The sequence below is a fragment of the Muscardinus avellanarius genome, assembly GCF_963383645.1.
Source record: "Muscardinus avellanarius genome assembly, chromosome: 4".
Taxonomy (NCBI): Eukaryota; Metazoa; Chordata; class Mammalia; order Rodentia; family Gliridae; genus Muscardinus; species Muscardinus avellanarius.
In genome coordinates, this window is record NC_137789.1 from 71,503,349 (window position 1) to 71,527,833 (window position 24,485).

Genomic DNA, 24,485 nt, shown 5'->3' on the forward strand with positions numbered 1-24,485 from the left:
AGCAGGTGAGCTGATTTTTTTTTTCAGATTTATTCTGTAGAGCAACTGTTTTATAATTAGTGTGACAGAGCAAGGGAAATTTATGAAATAACTAAAGTAGTGAAATGTTTTCATTTTTTATAGCATGAAGTAACAAGGAGATCAATAGAACATTTAAGTTTAACATCACACAGAATCTTAGTGCTGGGAATATCACCGTATTTAAAGTCTCTCTTCTGTCAATAAAGAAGCTGGAGGTCTAGAGAGGACCAGGGTCCTGAGTCCACCTAGCTGCTTGGAAGAAATCCAGCACATGAAGTTAGTTTTCACAGTTTTGTGTCAGATGCATTTTACTTAGTCTCGTGCATTAAAGAGAGATTTTGGCTGGGCATGGTGTCTCAATACCTATAATCCCAACTACTCAAAAGGCTGAGACAGGAAGATTACAAATTTAGGGTCAGTCTCAGCAACTTAATGAGACCCTGTCTTAAAATAAAAAGCTGGGAATGTAGCTTATCTTAGTGGTAAGGACCACTAGGTTCAATCCCTAGTACCAAAAGAGAGAAGTTTTTGAGAATTTAGATGTATCTTAATTAAACTCAGTGTTTGTGAGCTTTATTGGTTTTATCTACATACTTTAAAAGAAAGGTCTACTTGTTATACTTTAAGTTTTATAACTTTGTATAGATTATGTGGGATACCTTCTTCATATTATATTAATGTGAAAAATAACTTCCCTGTTTTATAAAAAGAAATCAGTGGAAAGTATTTATACTTTAATTAATTAATTTATTTATTTATTTATTTGGTGGTACTAGGGGTGGAACCCAGAGGCTTTCTACCTCCAGGCTATACTCTCAGACCTATTTTATACTTTATTTGGAAATAGGGTCTCACTAAGTTGTTGAGAGCTTCACTGAGTAGCTGAGGCTGGCTTCAAACCTGTGGGATCCTCCTGTCTCAGCTTCCCAAGTGCAGGGATTATAAGCATGCACAAAGTAGCCTGGCTACTTTCTTTAATTTTGAAAGGCTTAAAACCACTGCTTCTTAAGATTAGAATATTAATATTATCATAAATAACAGTCTGTACTAGCAGTATCTTAATGTTGCTCATGTCAGTTTATTCATAAATTTATACAAAAGTGAATTTTTTGATACAGAATAAAAGTAGGGTTTTTTTTTTCTTGGAAAAGTCTATAAAATGTTCAGACTATATGGGTTGAGGATACAACTCAGTGGTAGAGTGCTTGCCTAGCATGGGTAAGACCCTGGGCTTAATCGTAAGTACTAAAAAAAAAAAAAAAAAAGAGCTGGGTATAATAGTGCATACTTTGAGACAGGGGAATTTGCATCTTAGTGAGACTCTCAGCAAATTTAGCAAGACCCTTTTGAAAAATAAAAAGAACAGGGATAGAATAGCCCAGAGGTAGAATGCCTCTGGATTCAATCCCTAGTATGCAAAAAAAAAAAAAAAAAAAAAAAAAAAAAAATGCCAAGAATAAATGGTATAAAATACTTGTTTTTAGGATCTTGGTGGATTTATTTGCTTGGCTAGAGTGCACATCATCCTGAAAGTTTAAGTAGTTACTTCTACTTCTTAGTAGTTTTCTAAGGATTTTTAAAGATTACTAATAAATATTTCATATGTTAGAAATGTTTGTTAAACTTGAATAATAAATAATTTCAGCATAAAGTAGTGTTACTGTTAGGTGCCTAAAAACCAGACTCCTCATTTAACATTCTCATGTTGGTTACATTTTACGTGTCTTCCAATCTATAAACTAAGGATTGAAAACAGTGCCAAGCCGGGCATAGTGGCGCATGCTTGTAATCCCAGAATTCCGGAAGCTGAGACCAGAGGACAGCCTCAGCTACTTAGGTCCTCCAAAACTTAATGAGACCGTTTCAAAATAAAGAATAAAAAATAGGGCAGGGGGTATAGCTTGGAGGTCGAATGCCCCTGGATTCCATCACCAGACCTGCAAAAAAAAAAAAAAAAAAAGAAAGAAAGAAAGAAAAAAAAACAGTGCCTGCTTGGTAGTCGGTGTAATATAAAATACTTATAACAGTACCTGGTTTAATAGAATCTCAGTAGTTATTATAATTAATTCCTACTAGATTTTTAAAATCTAGCTTTTATGAGCCGGGCGTGGTGGCTCACGCTTGTAATCCCCATGCTTGGGAGGCTGAGACAGGAGGATCGCACAGGTTTGAAGCCAGCCTCAGCTGGTTTAAGAGACCCTGTTTCCAAACAAAATATAAAATAGGTCTGGGAGTATAGCCCAAAAAAAAATTAGCTTCTAAACCATCCAACATGGTCTCATTTCTATGATGTTAAATTTTCAAATTCTGTAGAATTTGTTGGGCTATAGAATTAGGTTGAAGCCAGGCGTGGTGGTGCACACTTGTAATCCCAGCATTTAGGAGTCTGAGACCAAAGGAACGCGGTTTGTGGACAGCCTCAGCTACTTAGTGAGGCTCTCCGGAACTTAGTGAGACCCTGTTTCAAAATAAAGAATAAAAAACAGAGCAGGGGGTGTAATTCGGAGGTTAAATGCACCTGGGTTCCATCCCCAGACCCACACACACACACCAAAAAAAAAAAAAAAAAAATTAGGTTGAGAGAAAGGCTAATCTGACCTATACATTAATTGAAAAATAAAATAACAATTTAATTTTTCAAATGGAGTTTATGTCTTTGGATATTTTTGTAGCCAATTGGAAAAAGTCATGATTAAAGGAAAACAATAACTTGGTATTTCTTAAAAGTAAATCAGTCACTTTTCTTTAATTTTTCTATGGACTATGTATAAAAGAATGTTATTAAAGTTATATTACAGTAAGAATGTTTGGTTTTCATTTCAGTGTATGCTGGAAAAAGTTGGAAATTGGAATTTTGATATCTTTCTGTTTGATAGACTAACAAATGGTAAGTGAAGAATTTGACTTACTTAAGTTAATGTAGTGGCTTAGATTACTGCATTGATGGTATAACCACTGATGGGTTGTTGCTTTCATTGACATAGGTTAGGAGCTCTCTGCTGGCAGAGGAACCATATTTAGTCCCTTTGTGATTTTTCTAGACACTAATGAATAATAGTCTCACTATTTATATTTTTATTGTTATCCTTAGCAGTAGTCAAAAGTCATCATTGTTATGATTTGGCCATTGACAGTCAGTGATGCTGTTTTTAATAACCCAAAGTAAACATTATTATCTCATTATGGTTTTGAATTTTCTTTTTGGTTTCCTTTAGATAGTAGCTATTATAATAACATCTTCTGATACTGTATTCCTGTGTGGATAGCCCCAGGTAAATGGTGGATTAGCTCTTCTTTGAGAGGCAACCTTTCTCAAAGCATCATGGCTCCGAAGCTTTTCTTTCTCTGTGTAATTGAGGGCTAGACAGGGCATGTTGTGGTGAGCAGCATTGGTCTCCTCTGGCACTGCCTCTGATGGGACAGGAAGAGGTCATAGCTTTAGAAGACCATATCTGAGTCTGTGCAGAGTAAGAGTGGTTTGAGAACGATGCTTCCAGGTGATTCTCATCTGCCTCACCCACTCCTGAGTTAGGTTTGGTTTTGCTTGTGGTGGGGTGTCATTGTTGCCTTATTCTCTTTGGGAACCCAAGATGGCTTTTCTTTGGGACTTTTCTATTTAGGATAAAAATGTTGGCATAATTATTGGTGGTTAGTATAGTTCAGCTACCCTTTCCCTTTTTGTTTAATTTTTTTTTAATAAAATGAAACAGAGTAGAGTACATGGAGAAGTCTGTTCTGACAGTTTGGGATGATGCAATGAACGTGTGGTCCACTGAGGTTCTTTGAAATTGCCTGCTTTTTTATTCTTCACTTCGAGATGAAGCTCCTTTTATAAGGAAGCCAAATGGAAAAACAAATTGTAAAATGAACAAATATGACTATCTTTAGCATCAGTGTGGGTCTTTTAGTGTCATTACATTAGTTCCTCTAAGTTGTATGCCAACAAGTAGAGAAAATACCTCTGCATATTTCTTCTATTTGTCTACATGCTGTTGACAGGAAATGGATCGAACTAATCCTTGGCAAAGTCATGAAGAGAGTGAAGTTTGCCTTTATCAGCTAAGCCACCTCCCACTTCACTGCCTTTCTTTCTCCCCCTTGTCTGTTCCTCTCCTACTTCTTTACCCTATGGTGATGAGATGTCTTTTTGCTTTCCCTGCCCCCACCTTGGCTGTCCATACTAGAAAGGCTCAAATGACATTCACAAAGTTGGCCTTCTCCTGAACCTTCTTCCTTTTTAAAACACAGGTAGCACGCAGGGCGTGGTGGCCCATATGGTGGAACACCCTTGTAATCCCTGCGCTTGGGAGGCGGAGACAGGAGGATGATGCTAGTTTGAAGCCAGCCTCGCTGGCTTAGAGACACTCTTTCCAAAAATATATATAAAATAGGTCTGGGAGTGTAGCCTGGAGGTAGAAGGGTTTCCAGGAACCCCAATACCACCAAAAAAATAAAAAAATAAAAAAGTAAAAAAATAAATAAAATACAGGTAGCACAATATAAAACAGCTTACTTCCTTCTAGATCTGGGAAATTCTCTCTTCTGACTTAACACAGATATTACTATAGTTATCATCTCAATATAGATGAAATCATTTCACCTAAACCTCTCTTCTGACTTAACACAGATATTACTATAGTTATCATCTCAAGATAAATATAGATGAAGTCATTTCACCCTAAACATCTTCAAGCCTTATATAATCTCTAACAGCTTATAGGCTGTTGGGTTGCCTTTCATTCATTGAAATAAATTGAATGTTCTCTAAATTTTATTTTGAAAAGTGCATGCCCTAATAGTGGAGTGAGTTTGGCAGTAGGATGGACAGAAATAGTAGCCACTAGTCTGCTTTTGTTAACTGAGCATTTTGCTTTCCTTTTGAATACCTCACCTTTGTGTGTGTGTGTGTGGGGGGGGTTACTGGAGTAGAACCCAGGGGCTTTTCTACCTCCAGGCTACACTCCCAGACCTATTTTATACTTTATTTGGAAACAAGGTCTCACTAAGTTGCCAAGAGCCTCACTAAGTAGCTGAGGCTGGTTTCAAACCTATGTGATCCTCCTGTCTCAGTCTCCCAAGCACCGGGATTACAAGCGTACTCCACCACGCCCAGCAAATACCTCACTTCTTGAACTGGATTTATGGAAAGAGTGGCTGACAGGTTTCTTCTTAGGGTTAATTCCAGATCATAAAAGCCACCACGGTTAGCTATTCACCTTTGATTTAATATGAGGTCATACGGTCATTCAGTTAACTACAGCTACCTAAAATAGGATTCTGTACTTAAAGAGATGCTATTGAACAAATGGGCAGAAGAAATTTCTTCAGTTTGCATTATATATTTATAATAGGTTTCCTTTGAAATTGTTTAACTTGAAATTGACACTGTATGACACATGTTCATGGTGTCCAAGTATATAGTTTCCCTTCTTGCTTACTGATCCAGTGCTTTCTTGAATTTTTTACTCCAGTAATTTCTCAGATGATATTGGAGAGATGACAGGAAAGAGAGCGAGGCGGCAAAACTCAGTGATTCATGCAGAAACAAATGGTCCCTAGTTGATCTGCTCCAAGGAGGAGAGTAGTTAGGATCTGATAGATGTGTTTGATGTCCTTTCACAGAGAGGAGATTGAGGGAATGTGAAGGAGCATGGTTCAGCTGGTCATTCCTGGAATTTGCCTGGTTTATGAGAACACTAGTTGCCAGCCTGTGCTATGCTAGTGGCTACCATCTAAGGTCATTTTTAATAATTATTGAGAGCTTCTATACCTCAGGCAGTTCTATCATTTGGTATATTTTTATGAGGTAGCTTTTTTCTGTAAATAGAATTTTCTTAAAATGTTTTGTTTCCCTTTACATTTTAAAAAGTTCTTCTGTGCTTGTTTTTTATTTAACGTCCCCAAATATATCTTATTTTGAAATGTTTCATTGACTTGTATTCTTATTCACAGTTATTAAAACATTAACTGAGGCCAGGTAGAATGACAAATGCTTGTGATCTCAGTACCTGGGAGGCTGAAACAAGAAGATCCCAGGGTCAGAGCCAGCCTCATCAACTTAGTAAGGTCCTTAACAACTTAGCAAGATCGTGTTTCTAAATAAAAAAATAAAGTAAAGCTAGGGGTATATCTTGGAGGTAGAATAACCCTGGATTGCAACACTTAATGTAGGTAGTACATTCTAATAAATTAGGGATTTTTGTGCCTTTTTGTTTTTTTTTTGGGTACTGGGGATGGAACCCCAGGGCATTCTACTTCTGAGCTACATCCCCAGCCCTGTTTTTTATCTTTATTTTAAAACAGGGTCTCACTGAGTTGCAAAGGGCCTTACTATGTAACTAAGGCTGCCCGCAAACCATGATTCTCCTGTCTCAGCCTCCCAAATGCTGGGATTACAAGCATGTATCACCACGCCCAGCTAATAGATTAGTTTTTAACAGATTCCCTTGAAGTTCTTGGGGAGAGGGGGATATTACATGTATCTCTTACTGCTGTTTGTCAGAATTCCAAAAAAGAATATTTTCCCATTAGACTGTAGCTTTCATAAAACTTATTCTAGACCATAGAAATTGGTGATTTGTTTTGTTAGGTTTAGAAAACAATTTTGGGAGAACCCTATGATAACCTAAATATACAGAATGAATATACCGTTCTAAAATGTCTATGTATTATACCCAACAAGAAGTTGATTCTTATAGTAGTAACCACAGAAATAGCTCACTTCTTTATGAAAGTTCCAAACATGTGAACTACTGTTTGTTCTAGTAAAGTGTTGTCAGGATTGACTTAAATGCATTTTAACTTTCATTTTCTTAAAATTAAGAGTTCTTGCTGGGCGTGGTGGTGCACGCTTGTAATCCCCGCACTTGGGAGGCAGAGACAGGAGGATTGCGCAGGTTCATAGCCAGCCTCACTGGCTTAAGAGACCCTGTTTACAAATAAAAATATAAAAATTGGTCTGGGAGTCTAGCCCAGAGGTAGAAGGGTTTCCAGGAACCCCAGTACTACACAGGAAAAAAAAATTGAGTTCTTTATTCTTTCCATTTAATGGTGATATGCCAGATAATCTTTGCAAAGAATCTCTTTTGGCCTGCTACATCCTTTCAAATGTTTTTCATTGAAATATTGTTCCAGTTAAATAACTTTTAATTAACTGTCCAGGCTTCTGATGACAGTTGTGTTTAGGCAGTTTTTGATATCAAGTTTAATTAAATAGTCTTTTATTGTCATTCTTAAGTATTATTCCTATAAATTTTCATTGTGAGACTGGTTATGTCTTTTATACATTTTAGCAAGAATACTAGACTTCTTCAGAGAATACTAGAATTATGTGTATGTTATCGATATCTGAATATTGGCAGTAACTTATGAAATTATAACTTTTTAAAACATATGGTCTATTTAATTGGTAAACTAATATAGATATGTAGCCTATAGAAAAAGCCTGCACAACATTGTGAAATATAGACAATATAATAAATGGAGAGTTATGCCATGGAAGAGAACACTAAAGGTAGTAGTTTCCCCAGGTATAATTTCTATACTTGGTATGACTCCACTTGACATTGATGAGGAGTGCAAGTTGATGTTTTCTGAAGTCTTTTAGGAAACTTGGCTATGTAGGGGATGGACTGGGTCAGAGAGGCCAAAGAAAGACAAAGGGATCTAGAATATGTCTGAATGTTCATGCATATTGGGAAAATAATGGAGGAAGATTTGCATGGAGTAGATGTGTCTGATGGAACAGGCAAAGACTTTGAGGAGTTGTGGATAGATTTGCTTTTGAAAGAAAGGGACACCTGAAGACTTTTTTTTTTTCTGTGACGTGTGAGACTGTGGAGAATGTGGAGGGGTAGATGGGTATATGTTGAAAGTTTTAGAAGATTAGAAAAGTCTTGAAAATGGGCGTTTTAAAAAGTGGAAGTACCAACCAGTTCACTAGAAAAACGTAAGTTGCTGGGCAATATTGACCTGAATAATTTATAAAGTTCGCCTTAGTTTTGTGATTCTTCTCTTAACAACTCTCAGATTTTCTGCTGTAAGTATAGAAAAGGCAAGGGGTTTAGCTCGGACTTTTGATCCTGAGAACCGTGGGAAGATTACTGGTCATACCCAGCCTTGTATGGCTAAGAATAAACAGATCCTTCACCTAAGGAGGTTGCAGCCAAGGCCTTTTGCTGAGGATCAGCCCATTTCAGGTGAAGCAGTATGACTAAGAATGTGAGAAGAGGTTCAACATAACCAGTTTTAGGTGCTTTAGAAAGTTGAGTAAGCTTATCCAGTGTGGGGCAATTTTTTAATTATTTTGGTATCTTTAAAAAACATTCTGTTGTAAAGTGGTTCTCTCTCAGTTTTTTATTTTGGAAAACAATAAAACTTTGTTTTTTCTTAGAGTGAAACAAAGTTTTTACATTAAAATTTCATAACTGGTAAAATAAGAACATTTTTTTTTTGGTACTGGGAATGGAACCCAGGGGCATTGTACCTCTGAGCTACAACTCCAGCCCTATTTTTTAGTCGTTTTAGTTTTGAAACAGGGTCTCACTGAGTTGTGAAGGGGCTCACATAGTAACTGTGGCTGTCCGCAAACTGCGATCCTCCAGTCTCCACCTCCTGAATTTTGGGATTGTAAGCGTGCGCCACTACCTCCAGCTTATAAATTTTTAATAGACCAAAAGTAGGAATGCATATTCTCTTTCCATGTCTTATATATAAAATCCACATTTGAAAACATAGTGTAGTAAGCAGGGCATGGTAGTACACACTTGTAATCCCAGCATTTGGGAGGCTGAGACCACAGGATCGCAGTTCGCGGACAGCCCAGCTACTTAGTGAGGCCCTTTGCAACTCAGTGAGACTTGGTTTCAAAATAAAGAATAAAAAATAGGGCTGGGGTGTAGTTCGGAAATTGTAATGCCCCTGGGTTCCATGCCCAGACCTGCAAAAAAAAAAAAAAAGAAAGAAAAAGAAAACATAGTGTAATCATATTACCTTGTATTTCCTACTAATGTAATACCTCTTCTTTCTTTTTTAGGAAATAGCCTAGTAAGCTTAACCTTTCATTTATTTAGTATTCATGGATTAATTGAGTACTTCCATTTAGATATGATGAAACTTCGTAGATTTTTAGGTAAGTGTTCCTAACTCATTTAACAGAAACAAGATTTTTTATAAGAACTTGTTTATTTTTATATCAGTTAGCTTTTGCTCTATAACAAACCACTCAAAACTAGTGGCCCAAAACACATTTATAGCTGTGTATCCCATAGCAGTGTTACAGTCAGTGATAGACTGCATATATGACAGTGGTCCCATAAGATTATATATGTTCCCTACAGACATCATAGCTATCTTGGTTTATGCAAGTATAATCTTTGGTCAAAAAATGATGAAATCACCTAAAAGCACACTTTTCACAATATATGCTGTCAGATACCTTCATATGAAAGACTGTATATGTGAATTATGAAAGGATTATCATTTGTCCAAATGTGAATATATTTAGCTGATAGCCACCTGAAAATTTTGACTTGATAACTGCTAATTATCACAATTTTTATACTTTTATATGTCACCCATTTATAGTATAATGGATCTTTTTTCTTTGATGCAGTTATGATTCAAGAAGATTACCACAGTCAAAATCCTTACCATAATGCAGTCCATGCTGCTGATGTTACTCAGGCCATGCACTGTTACTTAAAAGAACCTAAGGTAAGAGGCTGGTAATTATTTTAGGTGAAAAGCATATGAAAATTTTGTTGGATTTACTTTCAGATACTTTTTTTCAAGTTAGTAACTTGACTCAGAATCAGAAGCTTCCTTCTTAAGGTTGAGATCAAGCTTGATTGAATTTCCAAATGTGGCTCTATTTGTTAGGGCAAGAACTAAAACCATGCAAGACCCAGGGCACCTGAAACATTGAGCACTGCATGCAGATATATATGACAATTGTACTCAGCTCCCCATGAGTGCCACAGGGCAGGGTTAGCTTTCTTCTGGTTCAATAAATGAATGGGCAAATTCTACAGAAAGGAATCAAGATACTTAGAACATCATCCTGTGGTGTGAAAATAAGTGAGGCAAGACCAGAAGCAAGAATACCTATCAGGGACTATTTCAGTGCACCATGGAATAGAGCCCGGTGGTCTGGAGAGAAGTGTGTTTTGGGAATTAGAATGAATAGGGTGTGTGGTATTTCAGTGCATCTTGAGGAAAGAAATAGAGATGTTGAAGGCTAGTTTGGACAGTTAAGCAGAATGTGGTAGTCTTCTGTGAGAGGAGAATGTGGAAAGAGAGGCATGTTTTGGGGTAGGCTAGTAGAGATGATGAGGTTCATTTTGTGCATATGGAGTTATTGTGTGACATCCAAATGGAGATGACTAATAGAGAGTTAGATAAGAGTCCAAAGTATAAAAATCAGAGCTGAGATACAAATCTGGGAATGATAAGCTATACATGTTATTGAAGCGGATATTCGCTATCCTATAGAATCTAAAATTATATCTGCCTATCCCTAGACTACTTGAGAGCTTTCTCTCCCTGGACCCTAATTCTGGCAAGCTGTTAGGAAGGAAGAAGAATCGGCCACCTTGTGCCAGTTGATGCTGCCTTGAGAAGGGAACCCATTGTTCCCTTCATATCATGGGATATGTGAAAATGCCCTGCTTTTTGGTATATATATATATATTTCATGACTTTTAAAACAAATCATCTTTACTGTGATATAACTTACATATAATAATAAAACTTATGCACTTTATATGTACAGTTTTGATACATGTAGGCCAAGCCAGAAACACGCTTGAGAATCTTGTGGGGAAAACTGATAAGGAACCAACATACAGGTCTGGAAAATGGAATGATGGCGATAAGTTCCCTGGGGGACAGAGAGAGGTTGCCCAGGATGCTGAGGCTCCTGTCACTCTCCTCTCCTAATGGCCACCCCCAACTCAAGCCAGGGGCTAGGGTGACACCAGGTAGGCAGGCTAGAGAGGCCTGTGGACAACTGAATACAATCATGATTTTGAATAATTTTTGCCTATGTAGCTTTGATGATGCTTACTTTAAGCACTGATTATAGTAACATTCATAGCTGTCAGCTGACGAAGTTGCAGTTTCCCCCTCTATTTACTATTTTCATGTGTAGTCTCATGCTTACCTATGAGTTTAAATTATTGCTACATTAATTTAGTATTATTCCTGGAGGATTGGTTCTTGACCATAGTCCTTTATAGAAATGTCACAGTATTTGTAAATAGCCTACATGGATTCTCCCACATACTTTAGATAATCTCTAGATTACTATAATGCCTAATAATCGTCATACTGTATTGAGGAATGATAACAAGGAAAAACAATCTGTACATGTTCAGTACAGATGAATATTTTTGTGTTTTAGTTTGGCAGTTGTGTATCTGCATATGCAGAGCCTGCAGATAGAGCCAACAATATTTAACTAATATTCATACTTGTTTTATTGAGCATTCTCATTTGCATTAATTAAAAAAAAAAAACCTTACCACCACAAGTTAGAAGAAGAAAGATTTATTTGCTCGTAGTTCTGGAGATATCAACGGTTCAATTCATGTCCAGCCAGTCACATTGTGGAGCTCCCGGCAGGAGGCAGAAGGAACAGAGACTGTGCTCTTGCATCACAGAGGCTCGAAGCAAGAGAGCAAACAGTGGGTCCCAAGACCCAAGCACAGCCCTAAGGCCACACCCAGAGCCCACCCTCCAGCCTCACCCTGCCTGTCCAGGCCGCCACCTGAGATATCCACAGATGAGACTGCAGCTTGCACAACTCACTGGCATCAACTCTGGATGTTAGTGCATGAGCTCTTCAGGAGATATTCTGTATCCAAACTATGATAATACTTAAAGTAGGTCTGGATAAAAATTACATTTACAAATGTTCTATAGATAAAACAGACCTACTCAAATGCTAAAACTTTAAGTCTGGCTGTACTTATCCCTGGAAGCTGACAAAAGAGCCTGACTCCCCCAGCCCCTCCTTCCCTGTCAGTAGGACTGAGAGTGCATGGCACCAAGTATATGCCAGGTAACACGGTAGTTGCTGATGACATATGAAAAAGATATAAATTTTGACCTTGGGAATTTTAATTCTGGAACATGTTGAGACCTAACATGAAAACCACAAGAATGTCAGCCTTCAGCAAGGCCATCAAGTGGTACATGTTCAGCAAACATGAGATGCATTGATGAGTGGATGTTCCCATGTGCTCTTTAGAGTTGAGGGGGTTTATTTTAGCTTTATTCTCTTTTTAGACTCCTCCTTCCTGATTTTTCTATGACAGCCTTTACTACAAAAGCCTTGCCCCTGTTTTGTTTTGGTTTTTTCTTTCAATAGGTTCTCAGGACTAACATAAAATACCAAGAGAATGGACATTTTAGTGTCTACACACTAAAATAGTCTCCTAAGTGCCACTTCATTTTTTCCTTAGCTAGGCATCAGTATTTCTTCTTTTAGATATATATTTAATATATATATATATATATATATATATATGGAGAGAGAGAGAGAGAGAGAGAGAGAGAGAGAGAGAGAGAGAGAGAGAGAGAGAGAGAGAGACCTCACTCTAATTTACCTGTTTTGGTCGGTTTTGAAGTTAGAATTATTTTCTCCCTTCTTTGTGATAATATTTATTTAGGTCTTTGTCATGTCCTAGAGAATATTTTTCCATAGTCTATTTGCATTTCAATTTCAGGTATGTATTATATTTCCTGCTGAAATTGATTATAAAGTCTTGATTAAATGAATTAGATTCTTGTAATGACTGTTTCAGTGGGAAATTAACATAATGCTATTAAACAATGAAAACAGTGATGTTTTTAGTGAACAAAGAAAAACTCATCACTTAATATTTTCTATTTTACTGAAAATAGACCATGACATATATTAAATGACTTGTAGTTTCTTTTACACAGAACTCATTTCAGATATAACAGAATGAACATACTATTTCTGTTTCTAAAAATTTACTCTAAAAGGTTGTATTAACGTCATTGAATTTTTTGTCTTTGATATAGTACTCATAAAGCACCCTCCCTCTCTATCTCACTTTTCCTCTCTCCTTTTCATTCCATTCTTTCTTTTTTATTTTCGTGTGTGTGTGTGTGTGTGTGTGTGTGTGTGTGTGTGTGTGTTAGTTACTGGGGATTGAACTTAGAGGCATTCCACCTTTTAGCTACACCCCAGCACGATTTTATTTTTTATTTGGAAACAGGGTCTGACTAGGTTGGTGAGAGTCTCACTACTTGTTGAGGCTATCATCGAACTTGTGAAATAGGGTCTCTTAAGCCAGCCTTGCTGGTTTTGAACCTGCGCGATCCTCCTGTCTCCGCCTCCCAAGTGCGGGGATTACAAGCGTGCACCACCATGCCCAGCTAAAGCTTTATTTCTAATGAATTTTTTTTACAAGCAGAATTGCTGCTTTTTTAGTCACCTTCTTTTCCTGTGTAATTTGTTTTCAAACTTTCTTTTCACAAAACTTACCAAAATCTTTCACGTCTCATGTTTTGTTTTATTGGCTATTTAATCTACCTACAATTGCACAAAGCCATGTGTAGTCATACATTAATATTTAAATCGATTTGAGCTATACCTCCAGCTCTATTTTTTATTCTTTATTTTGAAACAGGGCCTCATTAAGTAGCTGAGGCTGACCGCAAACTGCAGTCTTCCTGTCTCAGCTTTCCAAATGCTGGGATTGCAAGCGTGCAACACTACTTCTGGCTAATCATTTTTAAAGCCATTTTTCTTCTCAGAAAGAATAGTTTATACTTTAGCTGTCATTTTAGTTACATGTTAAAAATGAATCAGTATAAGGAAGAACTCTGTGCTCTCCAGGGACACTGATATCACACCTGCCCCAGTGTCTCACGCATACAGTACCTGGCAGGCATTGGTGGTGTTAATGGACAGTCGCCCTGAAAAAGTGACAGGCAGGGGAAGAAGACTGTCCGCACAACCACCGGAAGCTAGTCCAGAACTATTCTCATGGTATGGCCTTTATTTCACGTGCTTATGATTAACTCTTCTTTTGTTGTACTTTAGCTTGCCAATTCTGTAACTCCTTGGGATATCTTGCTGAGCTTAATTGCCGCTGCCACTCATGATCTGGACCATCCAGGTGTTAACCAACCTTTTCTTATTAAAACTAACCATTACTTGGCAACTTTATACAAGGTTAGTGCAATTTCATCACCAAAATTTGTTATTTTTGCATTCTAGAATGAATATTTCATGTTTTAAAGAAATGAAAATTGTGAAAATAAATTTTCTGTGAATGCTAAAATTCTGACCAGATTGATTTTACTGACAATTAATTGTTTGTTTAGAAAGAGACTTACCATTAAGTAACTAAGACATACTTTTTGTAGAATACCTCAGTACTGGAAAATCACCACTGGAGATCTGCAGTGGGCTTATTGAGAGAATCCGGTTTATTCTCACATTTGCCATTAGAAAGCAGGTAGGTTGGATTAAGACAAATTTGTTATCAGTTATGAAAATTAAGTTAGCAAAGTAATGTATAAAGTTAAGTTATGTTATTATATTCAGGTGTTCTATAGTGTTTAGTTTTTATTAGATTGGATAGATAAATCATCTTGTTTTTAAGTTTTATATCAAAATTTTAAATATTTATCAAACAAACTACAGTTCAGTCAGTAATACTTTAATATTTATTTTTCTGAAAGATCATTCTATGAATTTGAGTACTATAAAATTCACTCCAACTACACATTGGCTCAGTCACAGTTGACTATATAAGTAGGTCTTATATATTTCTACTTTATACTCAGCTGAATAAAACCTTAAGATCTGGATGTAAAGGTAAACTGCACAGAAAGTAAACATTTTTGGGCTGGGCATGGTGGCACACATCCCAGTACTTGAGAGGCTGAGAAGGAGGATCAAAGATTCAAGACTAAGCTTAAGCAATTTAGGGAGGCTCTTAGCAAGTAGGTGAGACCTTGTTTCAAAATAAAAATAAAATGGCCTGGGGGTGTGCCTTGGAGGTTGAATGCCTCTGGGTTTAATCCCCAGTACCAAAAATAAAACAAAACAAAAGACTGATGTCTTAATGGTCCTCAAAAGCATAGTCCTAGAGTCACTTACAGAGCTATAAAACAGAATAATAATGAAAAGAAAAAAGTATTCTAGAACAAGTAATTTAATACTGAGCAAGCCATTTGAGGGCCTAATGAAAAGCAATAATTATATAAGCTAAACATGATGATGGTCGTGAACAGCATCTCACAGCACTGCCAGTGGTCCACAAAGAGATGAAAGTAGTAAAAATAAACCGCTTTTGCTAATGCTGCACTGAGAAAAGATGTACTACTTAAAACCATGTACATGGATTTAAGGCACCTGAGTCAAGAAAAATGGTGAGAGGTATTAAAATACAATTCGTAATAGTCAAAATATGGAACCAACCTAGGTGCCCAACAACAGATGAATGGATTGCAAAATTATGGGAAATACACACAATGGAATTCTATTCAACTATAAAGAGGAACAAAATCATGTCATTTGCAAGAAGATGGAAAGTCCTGGAGAGCATTATGTTAAGTTAGATCAGCCAAGCACAGAAGGAGAAGGGACATATGTTTCCTCTAATTGCCCTAACTAGGGAACATAGGGGATACCAAAGGGACTTCAGATAATGGAGGGGAAATCTCAGCAAAGTTTGAATGGAAAGATAGGGGAGGAGGAAGGCTGAACTTGATTAATGAGGGTCTATATCTGATTATGTGTAAAAGTATGAATATGGCATGGTTACCCTGGACAATCATTGGTGGGAGGGGGGGAGGGAAAACTGGGGGGGCGGGGGAGGGAGAGGGCACCAAGTACAGTTTAAATGTATACCATTTATTTAAAAAGTTTTTGTATAAAAAAATACATGCTTGACTATTGAAATTTATACTCTTTAATAATTAAAAACTCATATAATAATTATAAGAAAAAAGCGGGATTTTATTTATTTATTTATTTATTCATTTATTTATTTATTTGGTGGCACTGGGGTTCCTGGAAGCCCTTCTACCTCCGGGCTACACTCCCAGACCTATTTTGTATTTTTTTATTTGGAAACAGGGTATTTTAAGCCAGCAAGGCTGGCTCAGAACCTGCGCAGTCCTCCTGTCTCCGCCTCCCAAGCGTGGGGATTACAAGCGTGTGCCACCACACCCGGCTGGATTTTATTTTTTATTTTTTTTAAATCTTTATTCATGGTTACAATATAGAGTATGACAATACTTTCAGTAAGTAAAATAATTTATTGCTGTGGTACAAATATAAAAATTTATAGTATTGGTATATCTAAATCTTGGGGTATTTTTATTAAAACAGATGAAAATGCTTGCTTCATTAGTTCCTTTTTATCCTGTTTTTCATTTAATGATTACCCTATTGAATTCATAGATTTAATAAAACTGAAAACTAAGGAATACATCATCTGAATAGTTTTCTTTGTTTAGTGTTTATTTAACATCCAATATTGTGTAAGTTTTAGTCTGTTTGATGGCTTTTTATTGATTATGATACAAAAATATGCTTATTACAGCCTATTAGATCAAAATACAGGAATTTGTTTTACGTGTATTTCTCTTATTACTTGACATGAGGCAGTTTTAAAAATGATATAATGCTTTTGCTATTTGTTTCATTAACATGTTACATTTTTCCTTTTAGAAAATTTGGTTATTCATACACAGATAATTGATTGAGTTTGACCCTGAAATAATCAAATCTCAAGTTTATTAAATTGTTCGATAGAATTATGTCAGGATTTCATCGGGCATATTAGTCTAAGTGCCTGAAGTGGTCAGTTGTTGAGTGAGCTGGTGTTTTCTCACATTTGAATCTTTCTCTGCCCATCAGATCTCAGGCATCAAGAGAGAAACCAAAGTTGTTTACCTTTAGCATAAGAATTTGATTTTTTTAAGCAAATAATTCTACCTTGACTGGCAAAATAAGGACATTCCTTTGGAATGTTTGCATATTGTTATTTTCCTACAAACTTCATTTTAGTTTTGATTATTGTAATAGTTTTTGCATTCTTTAAAATATGTTTTATTCAATTTTAAGTTGAATGGCAGTTCATATATCTTAAGGACTCTGTAAAGTTTGTTAAAAATTAAGTTTAAGCCAGGTGTGGTGTCTCACGCTTGTAATCCCAGCACTTGGGAGGCTGAGACAGGAGGATCACACAGGTTTGAAGCCAGCCTCAGCTACTTAGTGAGGCTCTCAGCAACTTAGTGAGACCCTGTTTCCAAATAAAGTATAAAATAGGTCTGGGAGTATAGCCCGGAGGTAGAAAGCCTCTGGATTCCACACCTAGTACCACAAAAAAAAAAAAAAAAGTTTAAGGGGAAAATAATTAATTATTTATATTTTCTCCTTATATTTCCAGGCAACAAATGGAGACTCAGATAGGTGCTTTGATACTAGCCACAGACATCAGCCGTCAGAACGAATACCTGTCATTGTTTAGGTCCCATTTGGATAGAGGTGATTTATGCCTAGAAGACACCAGACACAGGCATTTGGTTTTACAGGTAAAATGGGGCTTGTAAAGATTGTTTTGTTAGGATATATCATGGGACTAATAGAATAAAAATGAAAAATAGCAGCATAGTCATTCAAGTGGTTAAATCTGCAAGGAAAAAGAAAAAGTTTCCTTCAGTTTACACACATATGTTCCAGAAGGAGCACACCCACAGACCTGCTGCTTGGGAAGGCATTCTCACTTTGGTATTTCCATTTTTGAGATTTCTGATTTGCCAAGAAGATTACAGGTTCAAGGCCATCCTCATCAATTTACCAAAGCTTTTAGCAACTTGGTGAGACCTTGTTTCCAAATAAAAATAAAATAGGGCTGGGGATGTAGCTCAGAAGTAGAGTTCCCACCCCTCCCTTCCCCAGAGTTCAATCTCCAGTTTAAAAGAGAAAGGAGATTTCTCATGAAAAGAAAAAACTTCTACAAGATTAGTATATCAATCAATAAGTGGCATTTTATTCTCACATCTGAAAAATGGGAAAGAAAAATGATTAATTTCTTTCTGGATTACTTATATTTTATGGTTAATCCAGTCATTGTAGTTGGCTCTTTGGGACTATTAAATTTGGATGATTATAGTTTAGCAGTCTTACAGTATCTTCATCAGCATTTCACAAAAATAATTTATCGATCCAGTAACATCACAAAATTAACATAAAAACTGAAATTTTGTTGTAACTTTTTTTTATTTTATTCTCTTGTTCTGGGAATCAAAAACAGGACCTCATACATTCTAAGTTTGAGTTCTGCAACTAAGCTATACTTCTAGCTCTTTTTTTCCCTTCTCTTTTCTTTTTATTTCATTTTCTGGTATTGGAGATAATACCCAGGGACATTCTACTTCCAAAGTACATACTGAGCCCTATTTTATTTTGTATTTTGAAACAGTCTTACTAGGTTGCTGAGAATCTCTGCCATATTGCTGAGGCTAGTTTCAAACCTGTTTTCTCAGCCTTCCAAGTACTGGAATTACAGGTGTAATTATGGCATTATTTTTCCTATTATTAGAGTATATTTAAATGTAGTACAATTGAGATCTTATTTTTTCTTAACACGGTTTTAATATTTTGTTTGTTAGATGGCTTTGAAATGTGCTGATATTTGTAATCCTTGTCGGACCTGGGAACTAAGCAAACAGTGGAGTGAAAAAGTAACTGAGGAGTTCTTCCACCAAGGCAAGTTAGGGTACTGAGTGATAGTTAACCTACCCACTTCATGTTTTACTATTTAATGAATAAGAATTCCGCCTTTTATAAGGGCCTCACAGTAAATGCTTGATGCTTTTAGCAACAATTCATAGATGATATACATATAACTCATAGGAACTGAACATCCTTGTTTTGAAGTTAATAGTCTCCTTGGGGATTACATGCAATAAACATTCCATTTTAATAACTCTTTTTTAATTTTAGGAGATGTAGAAAAAAAATATCATTTGGGTGTGAGTCCACTTTGTGATCGTCAGACCGAATCTATTGCCAACATCCAGATTGGTAACTATTATACATATTCAGATAGAGCTGGTTAGAAAACACCACTTACTTTGTTAAGAAAAAATATTTATTTATTTATTGTTTGTTTGTTTGTTTGGGGGTTTTTTGTAGGTCTGGGGCTGGAACCCAGGGGCATTCAACTCCCGAGCTACACCCGCTGCCCTATTTTTTATTTTGAAACACGGTCTCAGTAAGTTGCAGGGGGCCTCACTAAGTAGCTGAGGCTGTCCGCAAACTGCGATCTTCCTGTCTCTGCTGGGATTACAAACATTGCACCATCACACCTGGCTTAATTTCAGAAATTTTATCTTTGCTTTCCTTTGTTACAACTCCTTCATTGTGTGTCCTGCCGGTCCTTCCTGTCTACCTCATAGACTCCTTTATCTTGAAGACCCAGCTCAAATGTCATCTCCTCCAGAATCCACCTTCCATTCTCTCCACTCCTTTTCCAGGCTTCCACAGTGCTTCTGTGAGTCACTCATCCTTGCCTGGCCTTGCCCTCAGTGTTCCTGAGGCCTGCCCCAGCACCTGGAAGCATGGAGCAGTGGACAGCTATGTGTTGTGAACTAGTAACTGTAATAGAAAGCACAGTGAGGTTTGTGACTACAGCTTATAGTGGTAGAGTGTTTGCCTACCAGAGGCCCTGGGTATAATCCCAAGCACCCCGGGGAGGGGGGCAAGAAAAGAAAGAAGAAGAAAGAGCACAGTGAAACGCTTTATGATCACATCATTGCAGTTTGTAGAGGAACAGGAAGGACTGACCAGGATTGAGTGCATTGGATTTAGTTCTAAAGTAGGGAAAGTGTGTTGGCGGGGGATGGGAGTGAGGGAGCTCAAGAAGGTATTGGAGGAAGGAATGTTACTTTGGTAGCCCTTTGATCATTAGTGAATGCATATACAACTTCAGAAGAGAAGGTTCTAGAAATTCAGAAGAAAGTAAAATCATGTGGCACAAACTATGAAAGGAAGACTGTGCTGTTAGGATCAGAAAGTTAGAGATAAAATTCTTACATTTTAATTGCAAAGGATCCACGTAGGGAAGAAAGTGGGTAGCCTGTGTAGGGAGAGGGAGAGAAAACAGGAAGTGGCACAGACCTACAGGAGTACTTGGGAGGCTGAGACAGGAGGATCAAGGTTCGAGGCCAGCCTCAGCAATTTGTGAGGCACTCCACAACTTAGTGAGACCCTGTTTCGAAATCAAGAATAAAAAAGTAGATCTGGAAGAGTATCTCAGAGGTAGAATGCCCCTAGGTTCCATCCCCAGTACCACACACAAAAAAGCGGGATCCCCCCAAATCTCAACCACTTGGAACAATGGGAATAATGAAGTAAGATGAATTATTTAAAACCCATGGTAAGAAGGTTCTGTATTAGGGTACAAAACTCCACCTGCTATCACTTCACTATGGCACACTGAAAAGCCAAGCTTTGGGTGGCTGGCTCGGTGTGTCGCGGCAGCACGGGAATGGCTGCCGAAAGCAGCTATATCTTTCGTCTTTCTCCTCGCCAGAACATAAGCTCCTTGAGGGCAGAAATTTTCTTTATCACTGCTCTAACCCCAACCTAGAACAGTGCCTGGCACATAGTAGATTCTCAATTAAAATATATGGAGAGAACAACTAAATGGCTTATCACAGATATCACCATTACTATTCAGTGGCCGTAATTGTATACACTTAAAAGAATTCAACTATCAGACCATGTATGACTTTCCTAATTAAAAATAGTGTGGGCTAATTAATTCCAGTGAGATTCTTATGTGGCTAAATGGAACTTGTGTTTTCTATGGTCCACATGATCTTTTGCTGCAAGAAAAATCTCTAAGGTGAAGCCAGGCGTGGTGGTGCATGCTTATAATCCCAGCATTCGGGAGGCGGAGACCAGAGGATCACAATTCAGGACAGCCTCAGCTCCTTAGTGAGGCTCCTTGCAACTTACTGAGACTCTGTTTAAAAAATAAAGAATAAAAAAAAAATTAGGGCTGGGGGTGTCAGTCAGAAGTAGAATGCCCCTGGGTTCCATCCCCAGTACTGCAAACAAACAAAAAAATCTCTAAGGTGATGACTTCAAAACAATTAAATGAACAGTGGTACACTTTGAGTATATGTTTTTCTCTTTCCTAACAGGTTAGATCTTAGTAATATAACATATTTGTTCCCAGGATATATTATGATTTGCTTAATAAACTGTTTTCTGTGAGGCTTCTTTTTTTAAATTTTATTTATTTTTTTCTTATATTTATTTTATTTTTTTATTTTTATGTGGAACATATTAAAAATGGCATACATTCAGACTGTGCTTGGTGCCCTCCCCCGACGCATCCCCTATTCCCCAACAATGAGTGTCCACATTAGCCATACTATATTCATACTTTGACACATATTCCAATGTAGCTCCTCCATTAACAACCTCAGCCTTCTTCCTCTCTTATCCTTCCATTCTAGCTTTGCTGAGGTTTCCCCTCCATTATCTGGAGTCCCTCTGGTATTCCTAATACTTCCTAATTTGGGCATATTAGAGAAAACACATGTCCCTTCTCTTTCTGTGGTTGGCTGATCTCAACATTCTCCAGATCTTTCCATCTTCTTGCGAATGACATGGTTTTGTTCTTTATTGCTGAGTAGAATTCCATTGTATTTCCCATAATTTTTCAATCCATTCATCTGTTGATGGAGACCTAGGTTGGTTCCATATTTTGGCTATTACAAATTGTGCTGCTATGAACATAGGTATGCATATGTTGCTGTAGTTCTCTGATTTCAACCCTTTTAGAAAGATACCCAGGAGTGGTAGAGCTGGATCATATGGTGATCTATTCCCAATTTTCTAAGGAATCTCCACACAGATCTCCATAGTAGCTTAACTAGTTTGCACTCCCACCAACAGTGTAAAAGAGTTCCTCTTTCCCCATATCCTCACCAGCATTTGTTGTTATTTGATTTCTTTATGTTTGCCAATCTGACTGGGGTTAGATGGAATCTCAGTGTAGTTTTGATTTGCATCTCCCTGATGGCTAATGATGTTGAACATCTTTTCATGGATCTATTGGCCATTTGTATCTCTTTTTTTGTGTGAAGTGTCTATTCAGTTCAGTTGCCCATTTCTTGATTGGCTTGTTTGTTTTGCTAGTGTAGAGTCTTTTGAGCTTTTTGTATATTCTGGATATTAGCCCTCTATCAGAGTGGTGGCTGGTAAAGATCTTCTCCCATTCTGTAGTCTGGGAGGCTTCTTGATCCCTGTGTAAGATGCTATTTAGTATGAAATCAGAAATGATGAGCTGGGTGTAGTGGCATACACTTGTAATCCCAGTACTTGTGAGGCTGAAACAGGAGGATCGTAGTAGGTTCAAGGCAAATAAGCGAGGCTCTCAGCAAACATTAGACCCTCTCCCCAAATAAGAAATAAAATCAGGCCAGGGGATGTAGCTTGGAGGTAGAATGCCTTTAGGCTCAATCCCTAGCACAGAAAAAAAGAAAGAAGTCAGATATGATGTACATTGGGGTATTGTTTAACCTAAAGGTGCAAATAGTCCTGAAGTGACATGGTTTCCTTTTCTGACTATAAATTAAGGAGATCCAATTATATGAGTTGTTTCTAAAATAGGTCAGTAATACATTTTTGGTGTCCACTTTATTTTTAAATAGCAATCTTCCCTGTTATTTTTAGATAGATTGTCTAATGCATTTTGGCTCTAAATTGAGTTAAAATATACATGACTAGGTGTGATGTTTCATCCCTGAAGGATGCAGCAGTGAGCCTTGCCTGCTCCACCTGTGTGGGCCTCATCGGTGGCCCCCGTGCTGGAGACCTTGACTTGTGTTGTGTCATGTCCTAGTATCCTCAGAGAGTTGATATGGCCACTGCATGTCTGCTTACGTAGAAGGATGTGGTTATTCAGCTGAGAGATAATCAGAAACAATTTGATAATGTTTACCAACTCACCTTCAGGGAAAGGGGCATCAAGTTACTTAAGAAACAGGTTCTTAAGATGTATAAGTTACACATATATACATCATTGAATCTTTTAAAAAATGAGATTTAGGTTCTTTTGGAAAAGGACTTGAGAAGGTTAACATTGTCCATGTTTTAAAGTTCAAAATATGTATTAACTGTTCTCTTCTCTTATTTTCTTAAGGTTTTATGACTTACCTAGTGGAGCCTTTATTTACAGAGTGGGCCAGGTTTTCAGACACAAGGCTGTCTCAGACAATGCTTGGACATGTGGGGCTAAATAAAGCCAGCTGGAAAGGACTACAGAGAGAGCAGGCCAGCAGCGAGGATGCCGATGCTGCATTTGCGTTGAACTCACAGTTATTACCTCAGGAAAATCGGTTGTCGTAACCCCAAACCAGTGGGACAAACTGCCTCCTGGAGGTTTTTGGAAATGTGAAATGGGGTCTTGAGGGGAGAGAACTTACTCTTGACTGCCAAGGTTTCCAGGTGAACCATGCCAGCATTATTTATTTCCAAGATTTCCTAAGTTGGATCATTTGAACCCACTTTTTAATTATAAGACCTGAACACACAGCAATATGCATTTGGCTTTTGTGTGAAACCTTGATTATGCAAGCCCAGCAGGAGAACCCGACAGGCATGACAAAGGACACTTCTCTAGTGTGCCACGTGTTTTTCAGAGCATTTATTCTTCAAACCATGAAACTTGAACTGAATCCTTCAGCAGCAATCTCTTGGAATTCAACCAGTCTGATGCAACAATGTGTATCTGTACCTTCCACTAAGTTCTCTCTGAGAAAACGGAAATGTGAAGTGCCCAGCCTCTGCTGCCTCTGGCAAGACTCAGTGTTTACAAACCCACTCTGAAAATACTGGTTCTAAATTGCCTTGGAGCATGATTGTGAAGGAACCACTAAAAAACTTTGAAGATCAAACTGTAGACTGCAGCTCTTCCCCCTGGTTTGCCCTTTTCTTCCTTGGATGCCACCAAAGCCTCCCGTTTGCTTATTTTATTTTGTGCATTGGAGACTGAGCATTTGTCATAGAGTACCGCCGAGCTTTTACTCCAGTGCAGTTTGGCAATGCCATTTTTTTAAACTGTTAGTTTTTAATTTGGGGCGGGAGGGAGGAACACCAGTGTCCTAGCTGTATTATGATTCTGCAGTGAAGACATTGCATGTTGTTTTCACTACTGTACACTTGACCTGCACATGCAAGAAAAAGGTGGAATGTTTAAAACACCATAATCAGCTCAGGGTATTTGCCAATCTGAAATAAAGTGGGATGGGGAAGTGTGTCCTTCAGACCAAGGGTACTAACGTCCCTTTCGCTGCAGTGAGTGAGAGGTATGTTGTGTGGATGTGTGTGTGTGTTTGCGTGCATGTTTGTGCATGTATGACTGTGCATGTGCCATGTTGTCCATGTGGGA

The 24,485-nt window shown here is 37.6% G+C and overlaps 2 protein-coding genes across 3 annotated transcripts in view; one reads left to right on the plus strand and one right to left on the minus strand.

The window, feature by feature from the left end:
- Positions 1-23,443, plus strand: part of PDE7A (phosphodiesterase 7A) — a gene marked incomplete at both ends in the record, with an annotated part of 124,773 nt that extends 101,330 nt beyond the window's left edge. For both annotated transcript variants that reach the window (XM_080693653.1, XM_080693654.1), the window contains 9 exons: positions 2,845-2,908; positions 9,056-9,151; positions 9,635-9,735; positions 14,099-14,230; positions 14,425-14,516; positions 17,463-17,607; positions 18,688-18,784; positions 19,022-19,102; positions 23,238-23,443. In XM_080693653.1, coding sequence (XP_080549779.1) covers positions 2,845-2,908; positions 9,056-9,151; positions 9,635-9,735; positions 14,099-14,230; positions 14,425-14,516; positions 17,463-17,607; positions 18,688-18,784; positions 19,022-19,102; positions 23,238-23,443 — 1,014 coding nt within the window. The remainder of the gene's footprint in view (positions 1-2,844; positions 2,909-9,055; positions 9,152-9,634; positions 9,736-14,098; positions 14,231-14,424; positions 14,517-17,462; positions 17,608-18,687; positions 18,785-19,021; positions 19,103-23,237) is intronic.
- MTFR1 (mitochondrial fission regulator 1) overlaps positions 23,330-24,485 on the minus strand; it is a gene marked incomplete at both ends in the record, with an annotated part of 53,133 nt that continues 51,977 nt past the window's right edge. Inside the window, one exon of the mRNA XM_080693657.1 lies at positions 23,330-23,353. Coding sequence (XP_080549783.1) covers positions 23,330-23,353 — 24 coding nt within the window. The remainder of the gene's footprint in view (positions 23,354-24,485) is intronic.